A 17,495-nucleotide genomic window follows, 5' to 3' on the forward strand; every position below is an offset into this window, starting at 1 on the left:
TCCCTTGATCTGCCCTACCTTAACTTCTGTGATATTCAGGCTTCAACATGCTTCTTGTAACATTTTTCTCACCTTGGCTTTCTTGATGCAAAAACTATTCAGCCCTTGTTTTTTAGACTACATTATATTCTTAATTACATTGATCTGTTCACTGTCAATTTCTATATCCACCACAAATTAACCTCAAACATATGTGTACTGATAGGGAAATGTTCATATAGCCTTTGGGGCAAATAGCGGCTCCCTAGGACTGTTTCAGATTGGGAAACAGTATGGGTGAAACCTTAATCCCCTCTCTCTGTAATTCTGATCTGAATTGGGCTGGGTGCATTTGGGAATTAAGTTCCAAGCATGGAACCCCCAATGCACATTTGAATGTAGGTCCTTATGGTGGATGAGGAAGGACACAATATTGTGTAACAGGCCCAAAAGATAAGACTTCATGTTAAATACTAAGTTTTCAGTTTGTCAAATTTCATATGTTTTGGATTTTTGAATCTCCCTTTCCTTTTATGCCAGCAGACTTTTTAGCCAGCTTCAATTTCAGCTGGACAGAAAGCCATACTAATGAGTCATGCTTTGTGTGTGTGTAATGTGAGTGAGCAAAATCCCAGCACTTCTCTTCCCACATGTGGAACTATTTCCCCCCGTTTCCCTTCATGCCTGCCATCCCTGCCCCTATTCCATTCAGGTTTTTCCCATTTTGTAATTGTCTTAACATGGTTTCAAACAAATGTCCCAACACTATACTAGTATATCTATTAATGATTTTTTAAAAAGGGTAAAATCTGCTGAGGATGGGTGCAAGGGAAAAGTATGGAAAAATCCATGAGCTAGTAGAGCAGTGGTTCTCAACCTTATTTTCACTGCGACCCCAATTTTGGCGGTGAAGCCCAGCGGAGACCCAGCCAGAGGAGCTGCCAGTTAGCGCTGAGGAGGCGCTTCCACCACCACCCCGAGCCGTGACCATGGGCAGGAGGTGACTGGAGAAGATTGAGGGCCCTGCCCGGGGGTGGGGGCTGCTGTTGCCACACCATCACATCCCCATTGCTCTGTGGTCCGCTTCGGACCGGGCTTGGGCGGGAGTCTTACTCCCTTGGCTCGCCCCTTCTCTCCTTTCTCCCTTCTTTTAACCACGGCGGGGGGGGGGGTGTTCCACGGCGACCCTATTGCAGAGCACGCAGGGCTTGTCGGATGGAGTCGGGTAGGATGGGGGCGACTTTGGACCTGCAGGGGGAGGGGGGGTCACTTTCTTGCCAGCTCTGAAAGAGCTGAGTGAAGTGAAGCATTTCGGCGCATTCCTCGGCAGGTGTTGGCGTAACCCTCCAGGCAGAAGGAGCTAGTGGAGCACTGGAAACGCATCTGCACACGCATGCGCACAACAATTGAGGCGGCGTGGAGGCATCCTTTGCCACGGCTCCACCGCCTCCACCCACCTCCGCCAGCCACCAGTTGCTGCGTCAACCACCACCACCCGCCTCCACACGCTGCCGCCCACCGCCACCACTACATACCTCCACATGCTGCCACCTGACACTGCGGCAGCGGGCAACCTGGCGACACCGAGAAAGGGGCCAGGTGACCCCAAATGGGAGAACCACTGCAGTAGAGTCTATTTCTACTTCAAATGCATTTATAGTGGCAATAAGAGCAAAATGAGGAATTGCTCATGTATGGAAGCCAGAATAGCATTATGGACACATGTCAAGCATTTATTCCTCTACCACAATATGCCTTTGTCCCTGTTGGGGCCATATAATCTCTAAACTGCACAATAATACATATGAATTGAAGGTACAAGATCATGTAAGAATGTATATTTCATGGCTTACCCATACTATTGACAAAGGTTAAACAGGAGTCAATAGATAGAGACTGAACTCAAAGCAGGTTGAAAGGAAGCTACTTGCAGGCAAGAAAATCTATTGTAGTATAGTTCTTTGATCAGAAGGTTATTTTTATAGACACAAAGACCTATCTTGTGAGAGATGAGTGAGGTGTATATATTTTACCATTAAAGTTAGTACAAAGTAAAGAATTTTATTTCTGGTTCTGAAACAGCACTAGAGTTAAATAGTCAGAATCATGGTTCTTAGTACATAATAGCTCTTCTGTTAATCTGCTTTGTTTAGGTCAAAGAAAGTAAAGAGAAAGAGAGACTAGAAAGGAGGCTGCTAGAAGAATTATTGAAAATATTTATGGACTCGGATTCTTTTTATTACTCTTCGACTTATGACCTAACAAACTCTGTGCAAAGGCAAAGTGCTTGTGAGAAGGCCAACCTGCCACTTTGGAAGAAGGTAGGGATGCACAGTCAAGAGTTCTGTCTTTTGAGAAAATTATCTAACAAATGTGTGTTTTTAATGAAGATAGATTTAGTTGAGTGGCTGTGTGGGTCGGAAACAGCAGAAAGTTTGTGTCCAGTGGCACCTTAATGACTTACAAAGTATTATTCTGGCGTAAGCTTTCACATGCATGCAAACTTTGTTTTGTGTTTCTAATGCAGGCGTTCTCAACTTTTTTACCATTGAGAAACCCCAGAAACAATCTTCAGGCTTCAAGAATCACCAGAAGTGGTGTGATTGTGCAGAATATGTTTGGGAAACATAGCTGTGAGAATGCCCACTTGGGGCCCCTCCAGGCCCATCATTGGCCATTTGGGAAGGAGGGGGCAGGTCAACATGACCATATATGATCATATTGCCTGGTAAATGATTAATAAATTAAAAATATATTAAAAATTAACTCCCACCCATTCAGGAAACCCTTCCAGGGTCACCAAGGAACTCCAGGGTTTCATGAAACCTTAGCTGAGAAATCCTGTTCTAATGTTCTCCCTCTGGCTTTAAAAACAGCTTGTTACCCTGTGAGGTGTTCTTCCCAAAGATGTATAGAGTTAGAAAGATGTCTTGATACTTTAAATATTCTTTGAAACCATTCACTTAGAAATTTGTAACTTTCAGGTTGATGACAGATTCTTTTGGAACAAACACATGGTTCAAGATCTGATCAATATTGGTGTGAGTAATGTTCTTTACTGTAAAACTTGTGCATACTTAAAATGATTTCTGCCATTTTTATCAATCTCCCAAGTGCTGTTTATCAAGCTGTTGCACTTTCTTGTGGGACCTGTTAATCAAACGAGGAAAATGGCTGTGGTTCCTATGTTTTATAATGTAGAAGTAGATAATCCAGTAGGAAAAAACTGAAATAGATTTAAATTTTTTTGTGACCACGTGCAGACATATCGCAAGCTTTCTGCAAATCACGGTTTGAGATTAGAATCTGGCTTTGTGATGAGCACATGTTCAGCCCTCCTTCACTCTACGAAGGGGTTTCTCAGTGTGTTAACCATATTTACTAGTGCTGGATAGTTCCAGGTTCTTTGTAATCTGAACGCTGCCTGATATTAATTCTATGAATGGATCTGACCACAACCATGTTACTTCCTATTTGCTTCTTGTGCCAGTTTTTCCCAATGAGAAATGGCTCACCTTAATGCAAAAAAGATTCCTGCCTTTATTTTCTCTACCAAAGCAAAAGCAGTGCAAAAGATGGGCATTTCTAGCCAGTGATGTTCCATATGGGAGTGGGAAGTGTCCCCCTCACTCCAGAACCACAACCTCAATCTGGATTGAATGTGGGAGCTGATTTTTTTTGGGGGGGGGGGAGCTGTATTACATGCTTGGAGACCGTCACAGTAGTTTGGACATCAAATGTTCAAGATAACTGCTCGTAACTGACCCGGTCCAGCTGGAATGGGGCAGGTAGCTTGGAAGCTAGAGTAAGAAAAATGCTGACCTTCTAAAATAATGTATCTGAATTCTTTATCCTTAAGTAGAAACTGAGCAATGACTTGGTATGCTGCGTTCATTATATTTTAAACACAGAGTATATAATCAGATCCACTTTAAGTACTTCTGTTAATGAAGTTGAGGTTTCTTGTGTGTGAAGTAGCTAGTATGATCAAATAAGCAGGGATCATTCGTAAACTGCGTCATTCTAAGTGACTGCCTGTGCTGTTGGGCTAGCTGACTCCTATTGAATTTTCTGTGCATGTTTATATGCAGAGCTTTTTTTTTAAAAGAGCTCTTTAAATGACATTGGTGTAGAAATGCTGCTGTTTGTGTACAGAACACTGGTGAAGGTGTAAATTTCTTTGTTATGATTTTACAGAATTGTGAAGTGGATTTTTGGATTACCCCAGTCATACAGGGATTTGTACAGATCGAAGAGCTTGTAGTGAATTATAATGAAGCTTCGGATGAAGAGAAAAGCAGTCCTGAGACACCACCTCAGGAGTCAATTTGTGTGGACGACATTCACCCATGTTTTCTTGTGGCACTTATCTCCCGTAGAAGCCGCCATAGAGCTGGTACGCCTGTGAAATGCTTCAGGATTCCCTAATGATGTAAACTGTTTTTGAAGAAAGCATTTAGTTACATGGAAAATATCTTGCTATTACCATTTAAGTCCTGTAACCTTGTACAAGGCTTAGCCCCCTTCACTGAACAATTATTTGTTTTGTAGGGATGCGTTACAAACGAAGAGGAGTTGATAAAAATGGGAATGTGGCAAATTATGTGGAGACAGAACAACTAATTCATGTCCATAACCACACCCTCTCATTTGTTCAAACAAGAGGCTCTGTACCTGTGTTCTGGAGCCAGGTTGGTTATAGATACAATCCCCGGCCACGATTGGACAAATGTAAGTAACACAATACTCTTTGTTAGTGATGTTTTTACAAATCCTGGTAGATTTAAGATTTCATTGCTGACTTGATTCCTATTCATGCTGCAGGAGATTGCTTAAACCCCTTTTACTTGTATTTGAGGTGATTGCTCTCATGCTGCAAGGTCTAGGAAACTTCCACTGACATGGTTCACTTTGTACATGATACATGAGTGGCATACTTCACAAATGGTTAGTTGCTGCTTATTCTACAAACATGCTGGGTTTTGGGAATGGAGTCAGTCCTTTGCTGTAGTCCCATAAAAAAGCCAATTCTGAGAGTCAGAACAGTTGAACAGCGTGAATGTAGTAGCTACAACAAGAAGCGGAAATCAGCAGAAGTTTTTCTACTCAAGAATGAAGTTTTGGACTCTTCAGAGTTTCACTTGCCTAAGAGACACATGAGGGAGATTTCAGCTGATTCTCCATTTTTCCCGTAGCCTCCCTGTTCCGCCTCTTACATTGTCCAGGGGGTCCTCTACAGGATTTTTAGAGTATGTGCCATGTGGGGATCCCTTGAAAAGGAGGAAGCTGAGAAAACCCTTGATTAGAATCAATAGAAGAGGTGGCTCCAGCCCACTGTAAAGTTGAGTCACAGGAATGGAAGCTTTTTATACTGAACATTAGGGCACCAGCCATATTTCTGCAGGCATTTAAGATGGTCTTAGTTTAATCAAACCTCAGAGCTTCAATTGAGATTGTAGTTGGACTAAGAAACTCTTGTGCATCAAATAAGATTAGAGCGTTTTAGAAGAAAATCCTATGTAATTTCCTGCTTTGAATTATCTCCTGTGCCATTTTGCTTCTGCATCACATTGCTGTTGAGAGAAATAAGTATCTTTGGACTGTCATTCTTTGTGGAAGAATGCCAGCCAACAAAATTATGTGTTCTGTTAATTTGCTATGCTATATAAGTTTTGCCATTTTTTTTGCTTTTCTTGTCTCGTTGTAAATTTGTAGTACTTGATGATTCATTTCATCTAAATGGTAAACAGAATTAAGGTCATTACCATTACTTGAGCAGAGAAGCTATTTCTAAAAAGAATTTATATGGATTACTTTATTATTGAGGCGAGCCCACAGACCATCTATCTCAATGAAGCCCATCTGACAATTCTGCGACTTTGGTTCTCTTGAAAGATTGCTTGGAAAGATCTCTCAATGGAATTGGAATTTCTAGAAGAAAAGTTGTGGTGACTCTGCCACTGAGTTATGGTTTGTTAACTCACTTTCCAGAATATAGTGTTTCTCAAGTAAAAGAGGGAAACAAAGTACAGTATTTGCTGGCGTATAAGACTACTTTTTCCCTCTGAAAAACATGCCTCCAAGTGGGGGGATCGGCTTATATGCCAGGTACACTTCAGTTGGGATAGATATAGCTGCCCATAGTGGCCCATAGTACTGTAAAGTAATGTAACAAACTCTATATTTTGAGTGGAAATGTTGGGGGGGTCGTCTTATACGCCCAGTCGTCTTATACGCCGGCAAATACGGTATTTACTTTTCATAGTTTATTAAAGAAAAAAAATACAAACATTAAAAAATCACATTCTTACCCAGGACATTTGTGGACCTTCATTCATCATAATAACATCAAAATAACTTGTTAACAGCTAAATTCAAGACAGTCAATAATTCCCAGCATATTGTAAAGGTACATCTTGACAAAACTTCATAGACCTTGGATGTCCTTATGAGATACACCTGAATTTGTAATAGAGTAGATATGCCATGACTGTCAACTGTGATAACAGTAGGGTCAGCAATATATGCATAAAGATGGGGTGTCATTATGCAGTTGTGATATATTCTGCAATAAGTACTCTCAGGCCACTTTCTGAGACATTCCAGTGTTTTGTATTGCAAACAGAAGTTCCATGGAAAGAGAGCTTAATACTTTTTAAAATCAATACTCCTAATAGAAATGATTTGGGAGTTTGCTCTTGTTCTTTAAGGGACTTTCAAGACCTGCGTACGTGCTTAGTTGCTGTGTAGCCATACAATGAGTGCATTTGTTAATTCCCTAAGCTGTATTTACAATGTCTCTTTGCTTCAGGTGAAAAGGAAACTATCTCATATTTTCGTGCACATTTTGAAGAGCAGTTGAAAACCTATACAAAACAGGTGGGTTTTGAATAAGAGTTTAAAGTGCAGAACCTTTGAATGAAACTTATAATTCCTTAGAATATACTTTGGTGGGGGAGAGTTTCAGAATTTCAATGATTTGTAAATTGAGAAGATTACAGTTTCAAATCAAAAATTGAGGTAATCTTGAATTGAGAAAGAGACCCACCAAGATATGAGCGCAATTAGTCAACACAAAATCACAATATGCCAAGATAGATCTGTCTTTGTCTTAGTGGAGGATGTAGAGTTTGTGAGGTGTGTATTGAGTTTGCATGGGGACTGCCACTGCCTTTCCACAGGCCTGGTCCTCTGCCCGCGTGACTTCATAAGATATAGAAGGGAAAGTAATTACTTGTTTAGGGATTTTTCCCTCCTATGGGTTGTGGCTGTCTACAATCTTTGTATAATTTAATCATAAATCTATAGAACTGCAGTCACCTCAAGCTGGACAAATGTGTTTGAGCTTCTAAAGAATCAGGCTCAGAGTAAAGTCATTTTTGTTTTGCAGCTGAAGGATTTCTGTATAGGATCAAATGACTGAATTTTATAATTCCAAAGTATTCTCATGCCCCCTGAGTACTTTTTAGTCTTTTAACCAGCTTGGGGCAGTTTTTAAAAAATGCAGTACCAACATTTTTCATTTGAAAAAATGATAAAAGTAGATAGAAGAAGAAGAAGAGTTGGTTCTTATATGCCGCTTTTCCCTACCCGAAGGAGGCTCAAAGCGGCTTACAGTCGCCTTCCCATTCCATTCCCCACAACAGACACCCTGTGGGGTGGGTGAGGCTGAGAGAGCCCTGATATCACTGCTCGGTCAGAACAGTTTTATCAGTGCCGTGATGAGCCCAAGGTCACCCAGCTGGTTGCACGTGGGGGAGCGCAGAATTGAACCCGGCATGCCAGATTAGAAGTCCACACTCCTAACCACTACACCAAACTGGCTCTCAGATAGTTGTTCTGGCCACTGGTAATTGTCTGACATTTCTGATTATGCATGAATGGGAAGAGGCTCTATTGTCTCCCAATCTTGAAGGTTGAAGTAATGACCCTTAGAGAAAATATTCTGTAGATATGATCCTCCCCCAGCAATATGCCATAGCTGGTCTATATTATAGGATTATAGACCCCTGGCTCCCTATCTTCCATCTCCGTACTTGCTGGGGTCTCACATTGCAGCCCTGCTGTCAACTCCCTGGCTCCTGTCATGAGAGCGCACTGGGATGGGCCTCCCACCATCTCCTGGCCCTCATTTAAAGCTGGGTAAAAATTGGCAGCTGCCCCCCCTGTTCTTGCCAAGCGGGCACGTTGAGAGCATGGTGGAGGAGTGGTGGTGAGGCTCACTTTAAAAGTGACCTAGGAGCGAGCTTTGCCACAGCACCCTCTGCTCACTTCTCCCCATGCTTCCATTGTGAGCACTAGAGTTTGGGGGAGGGCACTGCTGCCTCTTAGCCCACTTTTAAAGTGGCCCCCTTGCTAATTAATAAAGCAATGTTCTATACACAGTGGAACCATTCATTCTCTGAATTTCCTTGTTTTTCCCATTTGGCAGCTGCTGCTAATTTAACAATGGTAAGCACAACATCAATTCTTTATCTGACAGAACATTATGTTCTTTTTAAATAAAATTATTTTTGTATCAGAGGTTATATTACAGCTCCCTGTTTTTTTCTTAAACTAATTTATGGTTTTCAAGAAGGCTTGCATTTTTAACATAACTAAAAATATGTAAAAAAAAAATCTGCCCTAAATAAACCACATCACCAACACTCATCCCACATATTTCTGTATATAGTTGAAACCCTGTGCAGAGTGAGCAATGCATATTTATATTTTTAAATTTACTTAAAATTAAACAGGTTATCATTAACTTGGTGGACCAGGCTGGACGGGAGAAAATTATTGGTGATGCTTTTCTTAAACAAGTTTTACTATACAACAACCCAAGCCTTACGTATGTGTCATTTGACTTCCATGAACACTGGTAAGATGGTAAACAGTGGTTTCCTATAAATTAACATGTTGTATCATAAAGTTTCTTTATGTGTTTCTTATGTGTGTCTCTTATATATGTGTTTCTTATAAAGTGCTATAATGCAGCACTTTTTTTTTTTTTTTTTACAGTTCTTTAAAATGCTTTTGTTCTTTAAAATGCTTTTGTTGATTCAGGATTTCAAGTTTTTATATACACTGCTAATTTGCAAACTGTTATTATAAAATCAAACTCAACAATGGCCACAGGATTGGAAAAGGTCAGTTTACATTCCAATCCCAAAGAAGGGCAATGCCAAAGAATGTTCAAACTACCGCACCATTGCACTAATTTCTCATGCTAGCAAAGTTATGCTCAAAATCCTACAAGCTAGGCTCCAGCAATATGTGGACCGAGAACTTCCAGAAGTACAGGCAGGATTTCGAAGAGGCAGAGGAACTAGAGATCAAATTGCCAACATACGCTGGATCATGGAGAAAGCTAGGGAGTACCAGAAGAACGTCTACTTCTGCTTCATTGACTATGCTAAAGCCTTTGATTGTGTGGAGCACAACAAATTGTGGCAAGTTCTTAAAGAGATGGGAATACCAGAGCATCTTATTTGTCTCTTGAGAAATTTATATGCAGGTCAAGAAGCAACAGTGAGAACTGAACATGGGATCACTGACTGGTTCAAAATTGAGAAAGGAGTTCGGCAAGGCTGTATACTGTCGCCTTGCCTATTTAACTTGTATGCAGAGCACATCATGAGAAATGCGGGATTAGAGGAGTCACAAATTGGGATCAAGATTGCTGGGAGAAATATCAACAACCTCAGATACGCAGATGATACCACTCTAATGGCAGAAAGTGAAGAGGAACTAAAGAGCCTGTTGATGCGGGTGAAGGAGGAGAGTGCAAAAGTTGGCTTGAAACTCAACATCAAGAAAACAAAGATCATGGCATCCGGCCCTCTCAATTCCTGGCACATAGATGGGGAAGAAATGGAGATAGTGACAGACTTTATTTTCCTGGGCTCCAATATCACTGCAGATGGGGACTGCAGCAAAGAAATTAAAAGACGCTTGCTCCTGGGGAGGAAAGCTATGGCAAATCTAGACAGCATCCTAAAAAGCAGAGACATCACCCTGCCAACAAAAGTGCGTTTAGTCAAGGCTATGGTATTCCCAGTTGCAATGTATGGCTGTGAAAGTTGGACCATAAGGAAGGCCGAGCGTCAAAGAATTGAGGCTTTTGAACTCTGGTGCTGGAGAAGACTCTTGCGAGTCCCTTGGACTGCAAGGCGAACAAACCGGTCAGTCCTAGAGGAGATCAACCCTGACTGCTCTTTAGAAGGCCAGATCCTGAAGATGAAACTCAAATACTTTGGCCACCTCATGAGAAGGAAGGACTCCCTGGAGAAGAGCCTAATGCTGGGAGCGATCGAGGGCAAAAGAAGAAGGGGACGACAGAGAATGAGGTGGCTGGATGGAGTCACTGAAGCAGTAGGTGCAAACTTAAATGGACTCCGGGGAATGGTAGAGGACAGGAAGGCCTGGAGGATCATTGTCCATGGGGTCGCTATGGGTCGGACACGACTTCGCACATAACAACAACATTATAAAATCTCTTGTGGCACTTGGCTTTTTTGATTAAAAGTTCATCAAGTGAAAGAAAGATTCAGCTTTGCATGATGCTTATGTGTCTCTTGTAGTGGGAAATACAAATGATATAATTTTGACTTTCAGACTTTATATATTCATAATAGAGCCGTGTCCATGTATGCTCATCTAGCAATAACTCACAGTAAATTGTTTTCTTTCTACCCTTTAGCCGCGGAATGAAGTTTGAAAATGTTCAAACGCTAACAGATGCCATATCAGACATTATTACTGATATGAAGTGGTGCTGGTAGGTTTCTGTATGATGCCTTGAATCCAAAAAGAGAAAATTATATGAAGTATAATTTAAAGATGGATGTTAAATCTTCTTTTGTGCTATCCTTATAAGGGGGTATGTTGCTTGATGAGGCATGGAAAAAATTGAGCAACAATGGGGGAGGAACCCAGTACTGTATGACTCAGTTTCACTGCAGCATATTATGTTGTTCTGCACATTAAAAGTGTTCAGATGACTCTTTCCATTCCTTACAAATCGTATCCGGATTAAAAGAATTGCTACTAAAGTTATGCAAGACAAACCTAACAACAGTTGGTGTTTGTTTCTGCTGTTTTTCCTTGCCTTGTGTGTCTTAAAATGACACATTTTCCTCCAAATCCAAGACTGATTTCCTCTTCATCTTCACTTTCTCAGCAAATATTTTAATTCCAGCATTTAAAAATAATATACATTTCTAAAATATAGAAATATCTTGAGAAAATGTATTATTTATTTTAAGAACTAGTCAACTATGGTACTATGTATGGTTCCTTCAGCCACAGAGACTGGATCTCATCTGAGACCAGATTAAAAGAAACTTCAGTACTTGTTCAAAATGGGATGGGGGCAGCCCCACATCAGACTTGAGACTCAGATTATACAAATTTATAGGTAGCCAGAATCCACAGAAAAATTCCCACAACTGTAGTGTAATAAGTACCTATGCTACTGTCATGGAATTTGTTTGGAACAAGTTGATCCGGGCATCCCCTAAGATCAAATGGACTCTGTCAGAGTGTTGTAGAGACAAGCCAGAAAGGAAGTACTTCCATCCTCAGCCACATTGAAGGGGTGGAGCTATGACCAGGTACTAAGAGGGTTTTCTCTGTTTTCCTAATCATGAAATGAAATCTCTGAGCAATTTTCCATACCTCCTGTGATGTGCAAAAATCTTCCCACATGGAGATGTGCACTGCAGCCCAGTGTCTTCCAATCTTTACCACTGGCTCTTAAATAAAGTTGAAAGAGCCATCTTGGGTGGTGCTGTCCGGGTCTGTCCGGCCCTTGGAATCCACAGGCAGGCACAGGCAGCGGACCAATGTGGAGGCGCCCAGCAAAGCTGGGTGCCTCCGGATTGGGCCCGCCCCTACAGCGCCCGCCTCCCCCAGCTGTGTGGCACCGCTCGCCAAGCCTCGCTGCCGCTCACCTCCTGGCCGCCAAGGTCTCCGCTTGGCCAACTCACCTCCTTACAGGCTGCAGGGCGCGTGCGGCCCTCCGACTGACCGCTACCAAGGCAGCCGCTCCTGGCAGCGCCACCCCATGGCCCTCCACCCGCCACAGAGCCATCCGCTCCACACACATCTTCTCGCCGGTGGCGCCCCGTGGCTAGGCACCCACACGCCATGGAGCTTCCGCCTCGACAGAGCCCTTCCCGCCTGTGAAACCGCGCTGCCCTCTGCCCTCCCGCCAGTGGACCAGGCCCTCCTGACGGCCCTTGCCGCCAGCGCCATGCTTCCTGGCCGCCCACTGTGCAGCGAGGACATGTCCCGACCCCCCGACTGCCCGGCCACTGCCCTCTCTGCCGGCTGCCACTCTCCGCCGTTCACCCACCTTCCCGGCAGCCTGGCCACCAACACTGACGTCACCTCCAGTACGTCCCCCCCTTAGCCCGCTCTACCTGCTGCTGCCCGCTAGCCCCCATTGCATTCCTGAATGCAATGTGCTTTTCGGCAATAATAATAATAATAATAATAATAATAATAATAATAATAATAATAATAATAATGCCTCAGTTTATTTTTATTTATTTATTTATATATTTATTTATTATATTTATATACCGCCCCTCCCTAGGGCGGTTTACATAAGAACAAAGAACAGTACATAAAACAGTCTATAAACATGTAAATAGCCTTACAATAATAACATAGTTGTAACCATATAACAATATAACAGTATAAACAATATAAACAATACAACAGTGCAAACAGGTCCAGAGCATATTGGTGAAATTCTGAGGGGGGGCAGGGGTTGCAACACTAATGCTTTCTTTCTTTTTCGGAAGGGTGGACCAAGCTGGTGTGATTTGTAAGCAGGAAGGAATTTTCCGAGTTAACTGTATGGATTGTTTGGATCGAACAAATGTTGTTCAGGCTGCTGTTGCTCGTGTAGTTATGGAACAGCAGGTAATATAAATAGCACAAAATCCTTGTTAAGGGGAACTGTGTGAATTTGTCAATATAATAATAATAATTCTGATATCCTGCCCTTCCTTGATTGGCTGGTTCCCCTTAACGATAAGACCAATAAGGTAATGTATGTGTGATCTCTTAGTGACTGAATTGCTTCAGAATGAAACTAGGTATAACATTATTGTAGAAAATGCTGGTTCTGTGGATGCCAGAAATCTTTCTCTTTCTCATGGCTGTACAAGCAGTGTTTGTATGCATGATCTTTTTTTTACTGAGGTAGGTTCTGTATTATCAAAGAAACAAAAGTTCTTACATAGTCAATTCTGATAGTTCGCATCCAGACAAAATAGATTCAGGTAGGTAGCTGTGTTAGTCTGAACCAGCAGAACAAAATTTGAGTTCAGTGGCACCTTGAGATCAACAAAAGTTTAATCTAGCTATGAACTTTCATGTGAATGCTCACTTTGTCCAGACACATGTTTTGTAATCCAGGCAAGGTTAAGATGTCTTAAACTGTGTAGGATTTTTACACTGAATAAGCCATAAACTGAGGAATTCAGATTGTCATTTTGGCATATCATTTAAGCTCAGGTAACCCCACTAAACATAGAGTTTTGAGGTTAGTTTTATGGCTTGAGTACTTAGGTTTGACTAACACATGTGTTCATTTTTTACATGACAATGATCTGTTAACACTGTGATTAAACCATTTGTGCTACATAGCCCGTAGTGGTAAACAATACTGACAAAAGAGAAGTATTAAATATTTTTCTATATATTCAGAAGAACTATCATATGACCTTACTGTTGTAGCAGCATAATGGTGCTAGAGAAAAAAAGAAAGCTTTATGTTCTTTTAGTAACATGGAACACATTAAATTCCAGCTGAAGAAGTTGGGTGTCATGCCACCAGAACAGCCTTTGCCTATGAAATGCAATAGAATCTATCAGTTTATCTGGGCAAACAATGGTGATGCCATAAGCAGACAGTATGCTGGAACAGCAGCTTTAAAGGTAAAACCATCTTTCTTCATCAAACATTCTTGCAGCTCTTTTCCAGTGTTTCCCTTGGGGCCGAACTATACATTGTCTGGCAGATAGCTGGGTTCTGAAATTGCACATTTCTGTGGTGTATGGAATGCTCTTGATCAGACATCCAAGAAAGAAGAGGCTTACACCTCCCCCTCCTGCTGTTTGAGCAACACATGCACCTCCAGGGGATGATGCTTGGTCTGTTGGAAATGACGTGTGTTGATGAGTTGCATATTACATTTCCACAGTGGGACAAAAAACACCTTCCAGAGATGCCTTAGGTCAGGAAAATGGTGAGAAAGGTCTTATTTGTTTAGAAAATGTTTGTGCTGAAGAGGATCTTAACTGGTAGGCTGCATACTATGTCATCACATTGTCCTTCTAAGACTCCCCACGATGTATGTTTTGCCCAAATCTGAATCAGGCCCATGTGTACCTTGGAAACATAGAACTTGAGAAAATGCCTCTCCAGTCAACTTGGCAATGTCTTCATGAAAAATTAACATAGTTGGTCCTTGGTCTTTAAAGGTAAAGTTAAAGGTATCCCCTGTGCAAGCACCGAGTCATGTCTGACCCTTGGGGTGACGCCCTCTAGCGTTTTCATGGCAGACTCAATACAGGGTGGTTTGCCAGTGCCTTCCCCAGTCATTACCGTTTAGAAGAAGAAGAAGAAGAAGAGTTGGTTCTTATATGCCGCTTTTCCCTACCCGAAGGAGGCTCAAAGCGGCTTACAGTCACCTTCACATTCCTCTCCCCACAACAGACACCCTGTGGGGTGGGTGAGGCTGAGAGAGCCCTGATATCACTGCCCGGTCAGAACAGTTTTATCAGTGCCGTGGCGAGCCCAAGGTCACCCAGCTGGATGCATGTGGGGGAGCGCAGAATCGAACCCGGCTCGCCAGATTAGAAGTCCGCACTCCTAACCACTACACCAAACTGGCTCTCTGGGTTTACCCCCCAGCAAGCTGGGTACTCATTTTACCAACCTAGGAAGGATGGAAGGCTGAGTCAACCTTGAGCCGGCTGCTGGGATCGAACTCCCAGCCTCATGGGCAAAGCTTTCAGACGGCTGCCTTACCGCTCTGCGCCACAAGAGGCTCTTCCTTGGTCTTTAGCATGTAACTAATGTACACTATGAATATGGTACTGACATTATTCTTACTCAGCATTTACTTAGTACTTTGATACCCTGTTATAGATGTAAAGGATGGTTTAACGTATGCTATAAGGTTACAATAAATATTTTTAATGTCCTTTTTTTATTCATGGCACATCAATCTAAAGGAACAGCTAAACGAAAGTGCATTCTAAAACTGAGCAATACAAACTGTAGAAGAACTGGTTCATCTTTTTGATCTTAAATAACTGTTTGAATATTTGACACATGGCTTAATCTTCTCAAAAGCTCTGAATTACTCAAATTTTACTCCAATTATATTGCATTCATGCTTCCAGTTATGTTTAATCATCAGATCATATCTTAGGAAGTAATTGACTGTTAATAAATTGAATTAAGATTGGCTAAATACCTTTAGGGATTGATTTCAGTGATATGTCCCCTTGAATTTTGAAGGCAGATGATGAGGAATGGACACAAACCTAAAAATTCCAGTTTGGAGCAGTCCCAAACAGAAAACCTAACTGAAGAAAACCACCAGCCGGTTTGGATAAGATAGATGGGAGGGAGTTGCCCATATGTTTTGTTCCCTCCCCACACTCAATTCTATTTCTTCAGTGCTCCTATCAATTTATTTGTGCTTTTCTTCAACCTGCTCTAGATTGCCATTTTTCTCAGGCACAGCTTGCAGTACTATAAAACTCAAGATTTTTTTCTACAATTAAAATAGCAAAAAGATTCCTAAAAAAGACCCCTGTTTGTTTTCCCCAGCAATTGATCTGATTGTACCTAGATATTTTGATCTCCAGGGCAGACTGACTTCAACTATGATTATGTAAGCATAGTTTATCATTCTGAGACACTTAACTGTGCTCAAATCAAGATCATATAACCATGAATACTTGTGTCAAATGCATATGCAAGACGACTTTAGACTGGTAAAACCAGCCATTTAAATTAAAAACTTATAAAATTGTAGGCTTTGTGTTGAGGCATTTGTAAAAGAAACATTTAGTGATTTGCAAATAAATGTTATAAACAAACAAAATATTTCCAGTGTTGATTCCAATTTGTTCAATATATACAAAATTAGCTTATCTGAGGCAAATTGCAGCTGATTTGACACTTCATTTTCCAGCACTAAAACGGTAGACAGTTGGCATTTTATTGTCTGTAAAACTATTGGTGTGTTTATTTTTTATGTAAATGGTCATATAACATGACACAGTACTTATATATTTATATGAAATGGTCAAATCTTTTGTATCTTTAATAAAAATTTGAAAGCAAGATGTCAAAATGTCAAAAAGTATTAAAACCCGAACCTCTACTAAATATCATGTGCATGAATTACCAATACATTGAATATTTTTAATAATAAACTGTTAAATGTGACAGGGTGACTTCACAAGGACTGGTGAAAGGAAGCTGGCAGGGGTTATGAAAGATGGAGTTAACTCTGCCAATAGGTACTACTTAAACCGCTTCAGGGATGCTTATAGACAGGCAGTCATAGGTAAGAAAATGCTGATCTGTTTTCATAATAATCACCCATTATATATCTGGATTTTTTCTTTGTCTTAAAAAGATTAAGCTTGTGTTAATTTATGTTAATTTATGATATGCAGTAGTGTTTGGGGAACACTATTTGTCTCAAATACAGTTATTAAGTTGGTCAAAATCATATAGGCTGCCTAAAGAGGTGGTGTGCTCCCCCTCACTGGCAGTCTTCAATCAAAGGTTGGATACACACTTACCTTGGATGCTTTAGGATGCTTTGGGCTGATCCTGCGTTGAGCAGGGGGTTGGACTAGATGGCCTGCATGGCCCCTTCCAACTCTATGGTTCTATGATATTTGGCTACTTTAAGTAGTACTGGGCTGGCTTATTATGCTGAGTCCCTTAACAGATACATTTTTGATTTAAGGACATTTAATATTTAATGTATGATAAAAACACAACCTCTCATTTTGTTTAAATTAATGCTTTGATTTTATATACAGCTCAGCATTAAATTTATTTAAATCCCAAGTCTCAAAGGCATAAGTTGTGCATAGCTGTCTTATTTATGGAGCAGCATTTGTTTGATATTTTACTCTTTGGTTCCCATTATTTCCCTCGTTGATTTTTGTGTTTTAGATTTAATGCAAGGTATTCCTGTGACAGAGGACCTCTATTCCATATTTACAAAAGAGAAAGAACATGAAGCTTTGCACAAGGAAAATTTGAGAAGTCATCAGGAGCTAATTAGCCAGCTATTACAAAGTTATATGAAACTGCTTTTACCAGATGATGAGAAATTCCATGGTGGATGGGCCCTTATTGATTGTGACCCAAGGTATGGAATTTTCTAGGGTTATACTGGTTATGTACTATATAGGATCTTTCATAACTAATGTTTTATGAGGTGGCTAAAATGTATTGTGGGGAGTTGTGCTGGAGAAAT

At 41.1% G+C, this 17,495-nt stretch overlaps 1 protein-coding gene across 1 annotated transcript in view; it reads left to right on the forward strand.

The window, feature by feature from the left end:
* Positions 1-17,495, forward strand: part of INPP5F (inositol polyphosphate-5-phosphatase F) — a 48,378-nt gene that overhangs the window by 23,656 nt on the left and 7,227 nt on the right. Inside the window, exons 5-15 of the mRNA XM_077349927.1 lie at positions 2,133-2,300; positions 2,964-3,020; positions 4,177-4,375; positions 4,531-4,710; positions 6,791-6,858; positions 8,718-8,842; positions 10,664-10,741; positions 12,774-12,894; positions 13,786-13,914; positions 16,448-16,565; positions 17,189-17,387. Coding sequence (XP_077206042.1) covers positions 2,133-2,300; positions 2,964-3,020; positions 4,177-4,375; positions 4,531-4,710; positions 6,791-6,858; positions 8,718-8,842; positions 10,664-10,741; positions 12,774-12,894; positions 13,786-13,914; positions 16,448-16,565; positions 17,189-17,387 — 1,442 coding nt within the window. The remainder of the gene's footprint in view (positions 1-2,132; positions 2,301-2,963; positions 3,021-4,176; positions 4,376-4,530; positions 4,711-6,790; positions 6,859-8,717; positions 8,843-10,663; positions 10,742-12,773; positions 12,895-13,785; positions 13,915-16,447; positions 16,566-17,188; positions 17,388-17,495) is intronic.

Source organism: Paroedura picta, chromosome 8 (assembly GCF_049243985.1).
Source record: "Paroedura picta isolate Pp20150507F chromosome 8, Ppicta_v3.0, whole genome shotgun sequence".
In the NCBI taxonomy this organism is placed as follows: domain Eukaryota; kingdom Metazoa; phylum Chordata; class Lepidosauria; order Squamata; family Gekkonidae; genus Paroedura; species Paroedura picta.